Source organism: Oryx dammah, unplaced genomic scaffold, assembly GCF_014754425.2.
Source record: "Oryx dammah isolate SB20612 unplaced genomic scaffold, SCBI_Odam_1.1 HiC_scaffold_27, whole genome shotgun sequence".
Classification (NCBI taxonomy): domain Eukaryota; kingdom Metazoa; phylum Chordata; class Mammalia; order Artiodactyla; family Bovidae; genus Oryx; species Oryx dammah.
In genome coordinates this window covers 2,354,186-2,366,971 of record NW_024070211.1, presented here as the reverse complement: position 1 = coordinate 2,366,971, position 12,786 = coordinate 2,354,186, and the positions used below count along the sequence as shown (strand labels likewise).

Genomic DNA, 12,786 nt, shown 5'->3' with positions numbered 1-12,786 from the left:
CCCAGACGGCTGGGCACCCGGGAGCCTAGGGAAGGAGATGGACCAGAAGCTGGTCGCCTTGAGTTTGAGGTCCCCGTGGGTCGTCTGGGCGGAGAGGTCGGGGTCTCTGCTCTGGGCCTCTCAGGTGCCCTGGGTTCACCCGCGGTGGCTTCTCGCCCTCTCTGCTGACCTCAGGGTCCCACCCGCCCCGTCCAAGGTTTGCCGGGTGGCGACGGCCGCGTTAGAATTGCTGAGGAGGGCGGTTTTCCAAAAGGCCCTCTCCACCAGCCACGGGCCCCACGGGTCCCTGCCTGTTAGCGGGCGGAGCAGGCCTGGCCCCGTTTGCCATGCTCTGGTGAGCAGCAGGCTCCAAGGTGGGAAAGTCATAAATTAGCATCAGCTACTGTGTCGCCAGCTCCCTGATGATTAGCATTTTTATTGTTTTGTGGTGCTGAGGTTGGTCACACTTGGAGCCCCGGGAGGAGGCGGGGGCCTGAGCTGCCTCTCCCAGGACCCTCCCTGGTCCCGGGTGTGGGCTCGAGGCACTCCTCGCAGACCCCGGTGGTGTGTGTGCCCTCTCGGGCACCCGCAGCGTGCCCGGCACTGTCCTCAGCACTTGCCTCACACCAGAGCCGTCCCAAAACGGCCCCACCAGGCAAAGTTGTTCTTGCCCGATTCCAGATGTGGCATGAACTTGAGGCCCAGAGAGGTTAAGCGTTGGGCACAAGATCGCACAGCTGGTACGCCCGGGTCGGGACAGGAGCCCCCATCCCTGGCCTGGGAGCGGGGCCCCTCTCTGCATCGCCTTGCCGCCAAGCCTTCCCTTGCCGCCGCCTCGTAGGCCCTGCGTGCAGCCCAGGGCCAGCTGCCCCCTCCACCACTGCCACCCCTGCCAGCCTCCAGCGGGGCTGCTGAGCCTGTGCCCCGCCCGCTGGTCGGTCGGGCAGGCGGGAGCAGGCCCCTCACGTGCTCAGGTGCCCGAGCCCAGTGCCCTGATCCCCGCCCTGTCCTCTGCTTTCAGCACTTTCAAGCACCTGTGGAAGCAGGTGGCCCAGAACCTGGACCGGTTCCGAACCTTCCCGCGCCTGGCCGGAGGTAAGGGCCCCCCTCCCCATCCGCGGCCGTCGTGGGAGAGGAGGAGCTGGGGGGCTCTGCAGGGGTGGAGCAATCCAGCCTGGAGCCCCCTCCCTGGCAGGTCCAGGGGTTGTTCAGAGCACTTCTGGCTCAGAGCGTGCATTTCTCATCCATTCCTCATGCAGCAAGGAAATTGCTGTTTGTGCAGAGGCGCTTTTTGGAGGTGGGGATGCAAGGGTGATGAGAGCCAGGGACCCAGCCATCACCAGCTTCTGTTCCAGCTGTGGGAGGCGGGCGGTAAACAGCTGGGTAAATGACGTCGTGGGCTGAGAAGGGCCCTCGTGGGCTGAGAAGGGCCCTCGTGGGCTGAGAAGGGCCGTGGCTCATGAAAGGGGGGCAAAGAGGTGACGGGCAGGGCCGCCCAGAGGCCGTGTGTGGCGGGTGACTGTGACTCCAGGGTGGGGAGTGCCTCCCTCCTCTTCAAGGAGGGAGCGTTTGAGCGGAAACCTGAACAGTGAAGGAAACGGGCCTCGCCGAGGTCTAGAGAGCAGACCGTCACGGGTGTGGACGCCATCCAGGGGACCTTCCTGCAATGATGGACACGGGCTGCGCTGTGCGGTCCTGTAGGGTAGCCACTCACCGCGTGTGGCCGCAGTGTGCTTGAAACGGGACTCGTGTGGCTGAGGAAGTGAAAGTTACGTTTAGTTTTAATCAATTTGAATGTAAGTGGCCGCACAGGGCTCGTGACTCCCATGTTGCATCACGTTGCGTCGCCCAGATCCAGGTCAAGGAAGAGGTTAGTGGAGAGACCACGAGGTGGGAATGAGCCTGTGTGTGAAGAAACATGGCCAGTGTAGCTGGGAAAGGGGGTGGGCTGGGGCAGGAGATGGGGCTGAGGGCTCAGCAGGGCTGGGTCTTGTTGAAATAATAGCTTTCCCGCAGTTTTGTGGCCAAGGACATTTGGCACGCGCTGTGTTTAAAGCAAAACGGATTCCCTACGTGCAGGACTTCTCAGGGCCTTTACTCCGCTAGGGTGCATTGCTCATCCTCGAGAGCCAGGAGCCAGGGTTGGTGTGTGGTGTCTCTGAAACTCTTTGGGGTACAGAACCCTGTTTTGGCAGAGGCCCCAGTGGGTCACAGGGCAGTCACGGCAGAGCTGGGGCTGGCGGTCTGGGCTTCTTGCTCCTGGAAGTGAAGTGGGACCCACAGGGAGACTGGACCCCACTCCTGAGCTGGTGGGAGCTTTTTAAAGAACTTTGATTGAAGTATGGTTGATTTACAGTCTTAGGCTATGGTATTTACCAGTTGGGCTGATTTACAGTATTGGGCTAATTTCAGCTATACAGCAGAATGATTCAGTTATACCTGCGTATACTCTTTCTCATGTCCTTTTCCATTAGGGCTTGTTACAGGATGCTGAATATAGTTCCTGTGCTAGGGACCTTGCTGTGTATCCATCCTGTATGTAATCGTTTGCCTCTTAAGCTGGTGGGGCTTTGTTAGGGGTGTCAGGGCAGGTGACTCTGCTCAGGGCCAGCTGTAGCGTCTCTAACTTCCAGCCTCTCAGCACACCCCCGTCCAACCTTCGTAAGCCGGGAAACAGTGAGTCCCTTGGGTCAGCTGTGCGTGATTTTCAGTTCAGTCCCCTTCCTACCATCTCCCTGAGGGAGAAAGACAGCTGCTTACTCCACCACTTCCCAACCTTGAGTACGTGACAGTCTCTCCGTGCCTCAGTTTTCTTGTCTTTAAAATGGGATAATAATGGGAGGTTGCTGTGAGGCTTCAGTGAAAAGGCGCAGGGTGCTTTGAGCTGAGTCAGGCGGGTAGTGAGTGCTTTGCAACACGAGCTACTCTTGGCTGGTGTTTAACTGAATGAAGAAAGTAATAAGGCCTGGATGGTGGCATGATTCCCTGGGCTCTCTCACACCAAGGGGACCAGGGAGGGGTGTCCCCGCCACGGGTAGGGGAGAGGAGCCAGCCCTGGCCGTGGACCCGGCTGGGGGTCAGGGGAAGGCTCAAAGGAAGCTGCGCCCGCTGCCGGGAGTGGCCAAGCTTTGGGGAGCCTTGGGTTCTGGCCCTTCCTCTGCCTTATTTATGTTGGGCAGCATTCCCATCCCCAGGCTCAGTTTCCTCGTCTGTGAAATGGGAAAGCTGGTCCCGATGCCCCCTGGTGCCCTTCGCCCATGCCTGGGCCTCCGTCTTCCTGTCTGTAGGGTGGGAGGACAGCCCTGGCTGGTCAGTATCCAGGGCGTATGGCTTCTCACAGCCTCCTCCGCCTGTCCCGGGGGGTGCTCGCAGGCCCCTGTACGCAGGAGCAGGCGGTGTGCTGGGCCCCGGGCCGCTGCCCATGCACGCCCCCTCCCTTGCCCCTTAGAGTGCGGGGGCAAGAACTTTCACTTCGTGCACCGCTCGGCCGACGTGGACAGCGTGGTGAGCGGGACCCTGCGCTCAGCCTTCGAGTACGGTGGCCAGAAGTGCTCGGCCTGCTCCCGCCTCTACGTGCCCCGCTCGCTGTGGCCGCAGATCAAAGGGCGGCTGCTGGAGGAGCTCGGCGGGATCAAAGTGGGCAATGTAAGTGGCTCGGCCTCCTGCCGCGGCCCAGCGGGGGGCTGATGGGATTGGCCGCTGGGGGGGCGCGGTGTGCGAGGCGGGGGCACTCCTCTTGTCTCACGCCGGCGGCCACCTCCTCTCCATCCGTGTCTCCCTTGCCTCCAGCCTGCAGAGGATTTTGGGACCTTCTTCTCTGCCGTGATTGATGCCAAGGTACGGCGGGGGGCGGGGGGGGTTGCCAGGCCCGGGCTGGGTGGGGGGCGGGAAGAGTGACCCAGATCTGCTGCTTCGAGCAGGGTAGCCCGAGAGCCACACACACAGCCCCTGCCGCCCCCGCCAACCCTGGAAGGAATAGAAGCCTCCCTACCCAGAGAGGAGCTCGCCTCCTGCACACCCGGCCTCCAGGCCCCCTTAAAGTGCCCGTGTTCACACGCACACTTACACATAGGCCTGCTTGCCTGCACGCACACCCCTCAACACAGGTACACGCACAGGCGTGAACACGCTCATGTAGACCTCTGTGTGCGGCCATGCACGCAGGTCCACCCACGTAACACATGCACAGCCCCCCACACACGTCTCCATGCATAGACAAATCTGGCAACACGTGTGCACACGTGTGGGTCTGCATTGCAGAAACATGTAACGCAGGCATATGTGTACCTACGTACCTAACCCTGAAGACTCGTGGCCTTAACCCTAAAGACACATTTATATCTATGTGTGTTCGCATGATGTTTATATGTCAGCACACATGTTCTTGGGCTTCCCTGGTGGCTCAGACGGTAAAGCGTCTGCCTACAATGCGGGAGACCAGAGTTCAATCCCTGGGTCGGGAAGATCCCCTGGAGAAGCCAGTGGCAACCCACTCCAGTACTCTTGCCTGGAGAATCCTGTGGATGGAGGAGCCGGGTGGACTACAGTCCACGGGGTCGCAGAGAGTCAGACACGAGTGGGCGACTTCCCTTTCTTTCTTTTTCTTTCTGTGCGTGTTCTAATACACACATACACACGAGCCTGCACGTCCACTCCTGTTTCTGCCCTGCTTAGCCAGGCCCTGTTTGCTCGCAGCCACCCCCGCACCCCGCCATCGCCCCCTTCAGAATCTGGGGCTGATTGTTGGGGGCTCCTGCTGGAAGCGGCCTCCAGCCGGCCCTTGACACCCCGCGCCCCGATCCCTCAGTCCTTCAGCCGCATCCGGAAGTGGCTGGAGCACGCCCGCTCCTCGCCCAGCCTCACCATCCTGGCCGGGGGCCAGTGTGACGACTCCGTGGGCTACTTTGTGGAGCCATGCATCGTTGAGACCAAGGACCCCCAGGACCCCATCATGAAGGAGGTGATGGGGCTGGAGGGGCTGGGAGGAGGCAGCGTCTCTGGGTGCTTCCCGGGGCATTGTCCCGTCTCACAGCTGAGGACGGCGCAGCCCTCCAGGGGCCTGGCTCACCCCAGGGAGAGCAGAGCCAGGCCCTGCGCTCAGGCCTCCTGACCCCAGATCCCTGACGCTGCTGGCCGGGCTGACGTCACAGCACTGTGTGCCTGCTACCCTGGAGGCCCCTACAGCTCTCTCAGCTTCTAACATCTGTAGTCTTCAATGTGGGCCAGGAAATTGATGGAGATGAGGTTTGGTGTATCGTCCCCATTTTACAGATGAGAAACTGAGTTTCTGAGAAGTTAGGCAGTTGCTCAGGATGACAGTGCCCCCAGCCCCCCGAGTGACGTCACGGGGCAGTCCCCTGGCCACCTGTTGCCAAAAGTGTCCCCCTCCCAAGGGCCTGGACTCTTGGCTCTGGGGGTGGGTCTGGCTGGCAGGGAGGCCAGAGGGTCTCCAGATCTTCTGCCAGGCTGGGTGGGGTGGGCAGGGTAGGAGCTGTCCTGGAGAGAACCCTGCAGGAGGCAAGGCCTGGCCCAGGCTGCTGGGCTGAGAAGGGGGTCGGGGATGGCGGAGGCCTCGGGGACGGGTCCAGGCGGGGCCCGACCCTGGGGCTTCTCTCCAGGAGATCTTCGGTCCCGTGCTGGCCGTGTACGTCTACCCGGACGAGGAATACAAGGAGACGCTGCGACTGGTCGACAGCACCAGCAGCTACGGCCTCACGGGGGCAGTGTTCGCCCAGGATAAGTGAGTGGCCGCGGCCCCTCGGCGCCAGTCCCCAGAGAGAGCCCACCCCGGATGCGGATCCCAGCAGTAATGTGCCCTTGCTGCCCTCTGTGCCCCTCACTCCGCCCCGGCCGGCAGGTGGACAGAGGCCGCAGGCTCCTTGTTAAAGCGTTGGTGCTGGGGCCGCACTGTTGGCTGCCGAAGCCAGGCCTCTAGGGCTGGGGCCCACCGCCCGGTCTGGCGGGGCTCAGGGCGGAAGGCAGGGCTTGGGCCCAGGCACTGCACTCATCTGGTGGAGGCAGGACCCCCCCGGGCGCCATGACGCTGGGCCTGAGGCTTCGCTCTCTTTTCTCCGTGGCACTGGTTGCCTCCCTGCGTCTGCCTCTAAGAGGGGAAGGTGGGGTTGGAACCTGAGGGGGCAGGCTGGGGCTTGGGGGGTTCCCGAGCTGCCGAGGGCAGGGGCCCAGAGCTGGCAACCGCCCTCTTACCGCCACCCTGCCTTGTAGGGACATTCTCCGGGAGGCCACAGAGCTGCTGAGGAACACTGCAGGCAACTTCTACATCAACGACAAGTCCACTGGCTCGGTGGTGGGCCAGCAGCCCTTTGGGGGCGCCCGAGCCTCGGGTGAGTGGGTCTTCCTTTCTAGAAGGGGCTGAGGTCCTGGGGGAGACCCTTGCTGCTTCATCTCAAGGACGTTAAGAGGCACAGGAGGAGCACCGGTGACTGAGCATGGAGGGCCAGGCCCTGCGCTAACTCAGAGTCCTGCCAACAGCCCCCTGTTGTGCTGCCTGTCCTCTTCCCATTTTACAGAGGGGAAGACTGAGGCCCAGGGAGGTGAAGTGATTGGCCCAAGGGCGCATGGCTAAGAAGTGGTGGAGCCAGGATTTGGGTCCCAGCATCCGCATCTTGGCTTCCCAGGTTGCTCAGTGGTAAAGAATCCACCTGCCACTGCAGGGGTTGCGGGTTTGATGCCTGGGCCAGGAAGACCCCCTGGAGGAGGAAATGGCAACTCGTTCCAGTATTCTTGCCTGGGAAATCCCATGGACAGAGGAGCCTGGCTCCTAGTCCATGGGGTCAGAAAGAGTCAGACACGACTCAGCAACTAAACACGACTTACCGTATTCCAGGCCGTTGCAGTCCAACCCCCTCCTGTCTACAAATGGGGAAACTGAGGCTTGGCGAGGGGCAGGGACCTGCCAGAGGTCCCGGTGCCTGGTGGCAGAGCCGGGGCCAGAACCTGGGCCTCTCTGCTCCCTGTCCAGCGCCCTCCACTGTGCTTTCCTGCCTCTTGGACATGCCTTGCAGGTGGGGCACAGGGGCCCGGGGAGCCTGGGCGTCCTGTCCGCTCGCCGGCGCCTGCCCCCGACCGCCGGCTGAGTGTCCTCTGCCCGGAGGCACTCGGGGAGCCCCGGCCGCTGTGTCAGGGTTGGCTTAGCTGTCTGCTGCCCCCTTCATTCCATCTGCTCCTCCCCGCCCCTTCTCCCTTCTGCCCAGAGCTGCTGTACCTTTTGGGGGACAAACAGAGCTGTCTTTCCACAGGGACCAACGACAAGCCAGGCGGCCCCCACTATGTCCTGCGGTGGACGTCGCCCCAGGTCATCAAGGAGACGCGCGGGCCTCTGGGGGACTGGCGCTACCCGTACATGCAGTGAGCCCCGCTTGGCGCCTCCGCCGCCCGTCTGTCCATCCAGACGACTGACCTCGGTGCACTGACTGCGCCCCATGCTTCCGCCCCGCCCCCCCATGGGGCAACCTCTTTCTAGCGAGTCCTGCCCCCTGCCCCGCATCGGCCTGCGTGCTGGCCTGCCCCACCCCTTAGAGTCAGGTGTGGGCTCTGGGTTGAGATCACGCTGTGGGGAGGCATAGGGCTGCCAGCTCTGCCCCCAAAGAGTGTCCTAGAAATTCTGCCTGGTGGGTGTGACCTTGGCGCTTGACTGGTTCTCCATCGGCCCCCTTCTCGCCCCACTCTGCTGTGCCCAGGCTCTCAGGGGCCTGGGGCGTGGCAGTGGAGAAACTCGTGGATCTGCAGGAGGAGGAGGCAGCTCTGGGTGCCCTGGCACGCCGCACCCACCGAGGCCCCTGGCTTCTCTGGGTCTCCAGGGTTAGGGGTGACCAGGGTGGCCTGCAGGCTGCCACGTTGTCACAGGTCGTGGGGGCACCAGCTGGCCTTGCCCAGCTTGGTTCGTGCTTCTCTCTAGCTCTTTGCCCAGACGCCCCTGTGCCAGCAGGTGCCCACCTGTGCCACAGGTACCTGCGCCCAACCCAATGCCTTAGACCTGTGTGCCTTGCTCCTGAGTGCCTGAGCTCCCTGGAGGCCCTCAGATTCCTGGCAGTCTCCAGGCGGTGGGGCTGGGGGCTTCTGCTATCCACCTGCCAAGGTGCCGGTCCTTCCTGTCGGGCCTGTGAGGTTGGCAGACCTTGGGGGCCCTTCCTGCCGCTTCCTTAGCTCTTGGGTCCTGCCTCGAGAGCCTCCATTGGCCTGGGGCTTCCTGCAGGAGCTCAGTGCCCACTGGCCCAGGTAGATGTTGCCCCTACCTTCCCCAGCGCCCCGAGACGTCACCTCGGGTCCCCATCCGGCCTGGCTGAGGCTCACCTATACAATCGTTCCTCCCTGGCATGTTTGTGGCTCTGTGTGTGGACTGGCCCCTCGGAGGCCTGTTCCTCGAGGCAGCTGATCGGGGGACACTCAGATGCATCCTGGGTGGGTTCTGGGTGGTCAGGTAAGAGGCGACTCTGGGGACAGTTTTCAGGGGCCCTCCTCAGGTATGGCTGGCGTGGGGCCCCCGTGGGGCTGGCGTGGCTGTTTCCCCAGTACGTGGTCACACGCTGTGGCCCGCGGTCAGGGCTGGGCCTGGTGCCAACAGTGTTTCTCACGGGGGCCAGGACGGGCGGCGGGCAGGCCAGAGGCGGTCCTGGTTCTGCTTATTCTGCACTGTGAGGTGGCCACAGGATGTGCCCTGACGCCACCTAATAAAATGCCTCTCCCTTAACCGAACTGGTGGTCTTTCTGGTGGGAGTGGTGGGGGCTGGTCACCTTCTAAGTCCGGTGAGATTGCCAACGTGTCACTGGGTGTCGGGGGCACAGTGCCTGTGATGTGATGGAAAGAAGGGTGAGCCCTGGTGGCAGGAAGTCCTATGTGAGTGGCGGGAACTCTGGAGCCCGAGGGCCTGGGTACACACACACACACAGTCTTGAGAATTCAATGAGTTAATTCACATAAGTGCTCAGAGCAATGCCAGATATGGAATTAATGATTCAACAATGTTAACCTGTTTACCCATTGTTGTAACAACCACCATTAAGTGCTGTGATAGTTTAAGTTCATGGGTCAGCTTGGCTGGGTTATGATGCCCAGGTGTCTACTTAAGCATTATTCTGGATGTTTCCATGGAGGTGTTTTTTGGATGAGATTAGCAGGAGACAGCAGAGAAGGCGATGGCACCCCACTCCAGTCCTCTTGCCTGGAGAATCCCGTGGACGGAGGAGCCTGGCGGCCTGCAGTCCATGGGGTCGTGAAGAGTTGGACACGGCTGAGCGACTTAGCAGCAGCAGCAGGAAACATGAGAGGCATGGGTTCGATCTCTGGGCTGGGAAGATCCCCTGGAGGAGGGCATGGTAACCCGCTCCAGTATTCTTGCCTGGAGAATCCCATGGACAGAAGAGCCTGGCCGGCTACAGTCCATGGGGTCACACAGTCAGACACGACTGAAGCGACTTAGCACGTACAACATTTAAATCTGCAGACTTTGAGGAAAGCAGATTACTGTCCGTAACGTGAGTGGGCCGTATCCAATTAGTTGAAGGCCTGAGCAGAACAAAGACTGACCTCCCCCCAACATACATTCCCCTGAGCAGGAAGGAACTCTGCCAGTGGCTGCTTCAGACCCAGCTGCTACTCCCTGCATTTCTGGCTCCCGCCAGCACTATACACTTCGGACTTTCCAGCCTCCATGATTGTGTGGGCTCGTTCCTTACGATAAAGCTTTCTCCGTGTCTGTCTCTAGCGCCTTCCTAGAGGTTCTGCTTTTCTTCAGAACCCTGACTCTTCCACGTGCCGAAGCCTTTGCATCTGCTTTCTTTCGCGTACGGCCATCTTATGGAGGCGTGTTGCCTTGCCCCCATTTTGCAGATGAGGACACAGGTGCAGAAAGTGAAGGGACTTGCCAAGCTGTGGCATCGCCAGGCTGGAGACCCAGCTCTGTCTGGCTCCAAAACCCACCCTCTCTCCTCCACCCAGGTGTCCACACAAGGCTGCAGACGCCCCGAGCACAGCGTGAACGCCCACCTCAGCCCCCCTACCTGTGCCGTGGCCTCTCCAACCTCAGATCTGACGCTTCTGCAGGAGCTGAGGATCAAATGATGGGTTCTGGAACCAAGTGCCAGGTCCCATGGCCTTCCCCGATGGCTCAGCATGTAGAGAAAGAATCCTCCTGCTGGCTGGGTGACGTGACGGGGTGCAACCATGGTCAGCTAGCCTGAGCCCAGAATCCACGGGGCCAAACCGCCTGAGCCAGCTGACTTGTAGGGGAGGGCACGTGCATCGTGCGTCCCGGCCCGTCTTCAGCCTTAGATAATGTAAAAGGAGGTGTCCCTGAACCTCATAGACATCTCCCAGCCCGTCCGAGGTGCTTGCTGTTGGTAAGTGCTTGGTCCGAGGATCTTAGGCCTGGAGGGAGGGGAAGGGACTAGACCCTGGGCAAAGCCTCCACCCTGGCTCACTCAGGGCTGCTACTGATGTGTGCCAGGCAAGCTGGATCAGAGAGAGAGGTAGGGGGGAGTGGAGTCAGGAGAGAGTGGGGGGATGGGGTCAGGAGAGAGCCGGGGGACTGCAGTCAGGGACATAGTGGGAGCTCAGGGAAAGGAGGCAACTGTATTTTGTAGAAAGGGATACTGAGGCCCTATTACCATTTCTGAGCGGATGGAGTGACTTATTCACAGGTGCACCAGACAGCTGGCAAATCACCGGCCACGTGGTCCCCTCTCTAGCTGCAGTACAGCCTTGACACTGATGTTGACCTTACCAGGGAACTGTTAACGACAGGCTGTGGAAGGCGCATGGCACTCGCGTAGAATGAGGTCACAGGGCTGGTTGGTCAAGGGCTGAGTGTGAACCGGGGCTGTGGATGCCACACCCATCCCCCCGTCACCCTCCCTGCCTCCCAGCTGTGCCTCTGGGATGTTTTGTCCTGTCTCCTCCCAGCCTAGTGCCTCTGATTCCACCGGATGAGGGCAGGGGGTAGCTCGCTGCTCACTCCGTTTTCTCTGCCCTCCTTGTCTCCCAGGCTTGGGGCTGGTGGCTCCCAAGGGCCCAGTGCCCACCCACGTGCCCAAGGCCTCTTTGCATGCTCACCACAGTTAAGTCCCCGTGTCCACGGTGGCCCAAGGAGCCTCTTCATTTCCCTGCTGCGGCCGCAGGTCTGGGCTGGAGCGTGAACCATTTGACTGAGGCCGGATGTCCCCAACACCGCTGCCCATGGGCTGCCAGTGGGGCGTGCACGCTAAGGAAATTAGGGGCCACCTGTGCCCCGGTCGCTGGGCAGGCCTGAAGCTCCTGCCGGGAGCGGGGCTCTGGGGGGAAGCGGCAGGCTGCAGACCCGCCCTCAACAGGGCCACATCCTCACTTTTATCAGCTCACCCGCCCTCACACCCATCATCGCAGTTCCTGTATGTTCTCGGTCTAGAGGCAGCACAGGAAATAGCGAGAGCCGCCATCACTGAACGCAGGCGTTGTGCTCAGCGCGCTATAGACGTCAGACCCTCAGATCCTCACTGGGACCTCTGAAGGTGTATTCCGTTGGCCCTGTTTTACAGATGGGGGGACTGAGGAACGGATGGGTGAGGTAATTAACACCCGGAGGAGGCGGCTGTCCGTTTCTGTTCCCGACCTCTGCCTGCCTGGCCACCGAGCACGGTGCGAACGCCCACCTCAACCCCCCTACCTGTGCCGTGGCCCCTCCAACCTCAGATCTGACGCTTCTCCAGGAGCTGAGGAGCAAATGACAAGTTTTAGAACCAAGTGCCAGGTCCCATGGCCTTCCCCGATGGCTCAGCAGATAAAGAAAGACTGCCTGCAATGCAGAAAATGCAGGAGATGAGGGTTCAACCCCTGGGCCGGGAAGATCCCCTGGAGGCGGGCATGGCAACCCGCTCCAGCAGTCTTGCCTGGAGAAGTCCATGGACAGAGGAGCCTGGGGGGCTACAGTCCATGGGGTCGCAGAGTGAGACAAGCCTGAAGCGACAGAGCGTGCACGCACACCAGGCCCCATGACCTGCCCAGGGTGAGATGCTCAGTGAGGAACGCGCCCTCACCCACCCTCTCAACACCATCGGCCTGGGTGCCTGTGGTCAGAAAGGAGTTGAAGCTGGGCTTCGTTATCCCAAGGGCCGGTGCTCCTGCTAATTATCTTGGACCCACCAGCCTGGGAGGGAGATGGTATTATTTTGGCCCCATTTCACAGATGAGGAAACTGAGGCTCAGGGAGATCTGCTCGATAAGGGGCAGGGGCAGAGGCTAGAGCAGAACTTGTTCCCACTGGCTATACCAGCACCCGCTTGTCGTGTCCCCTCACAGCAATCCAGTGACTTCTGGGCGGGAGCCATCCAGCCAGGGGGTGGGATGAGGCATGGCAGACAGTGGCTCCAGACAGGCAGCCAGCCTTGTGCCCCTTCCCCGGGGTTGATGACGGCCGCCCTGGGGGGCGGAGCAGGTGCCGCTCTACCCTCAGGCACCTCAGCATTCTCTCCCGGAGCCCTGCCGTGCCCTCTCTCCACCCCAGGTGGCCGGCAGGCACCCCTCAGCCTCGCAAGCACTGGGGCACAGAGGCTGGGGTGAAGCGAGGGGCCTGATGTTCTTCTGGGGTTAGCGTGCACCCGGGCAGACGTCGTCAGAAGGAGAGTCGTGGGGAGAGAAATGCCCGGAAGAGGTTGCACTGCCAGTAAGTGGCAGAGCCAGGACCGGAACCTGGGTCGTTCAGATCTGAGTCTCGGGAAGGAGAGTCCTACAGAGTCACAGACCCCAGGCCTTCATCGGGACCAGAATCAAGAATGCCTAGAATGCCAGTTCCAGGCTAGGACCAAAGCCATCGA

At 61.3% G+C, this 12,786-nt stretch overlaps 1 protein-coding gene across 1 annotated transcript in view; it reads left to right on the top strand.

The window, feature by feature from the left end:
* ALDH4A1 (aldehyde dehydrogenase 4 family member A1) overlaps positions 1-8,694 on the top strand; it is a 32,790-nt gene extending 24,096 nt beyond the window's left edge. Inside the window, exons 9-15 of the mRNA XM_040229413.1 lie at positions 1,001-1,074; positions 3,428-3,624; positions 3,769-3,816; positions 4,787-4,939; positions 5,598-5,719; positions 6,205-6,323; positions 7,239-8,694. Of these exons, the coding sequence (XP_040085347.1) occupies positions 1,001-1,074; positions 3,428-3,624; positions 3,769-3,816; positions 4,787-4,939; positions 5,598-5,719; positions 6,205-6,323; positions 7,239-7,351 (826 nt within the window). The 3' untranslated portion in view covers positions 7,352-8,694. The remainder of the gene's footprint in view (positions 1-1,000; positions 1,075-3,427; positions 3,625-3,768; positions 3,817-4,786; positions 4,940-5,597; positions 5,720-6,204; positions 6,324-7,238) is intronic.
* The last annotated feature ends 4,092 nt before the right edge of the window (positions 8,695-12,786 follow it).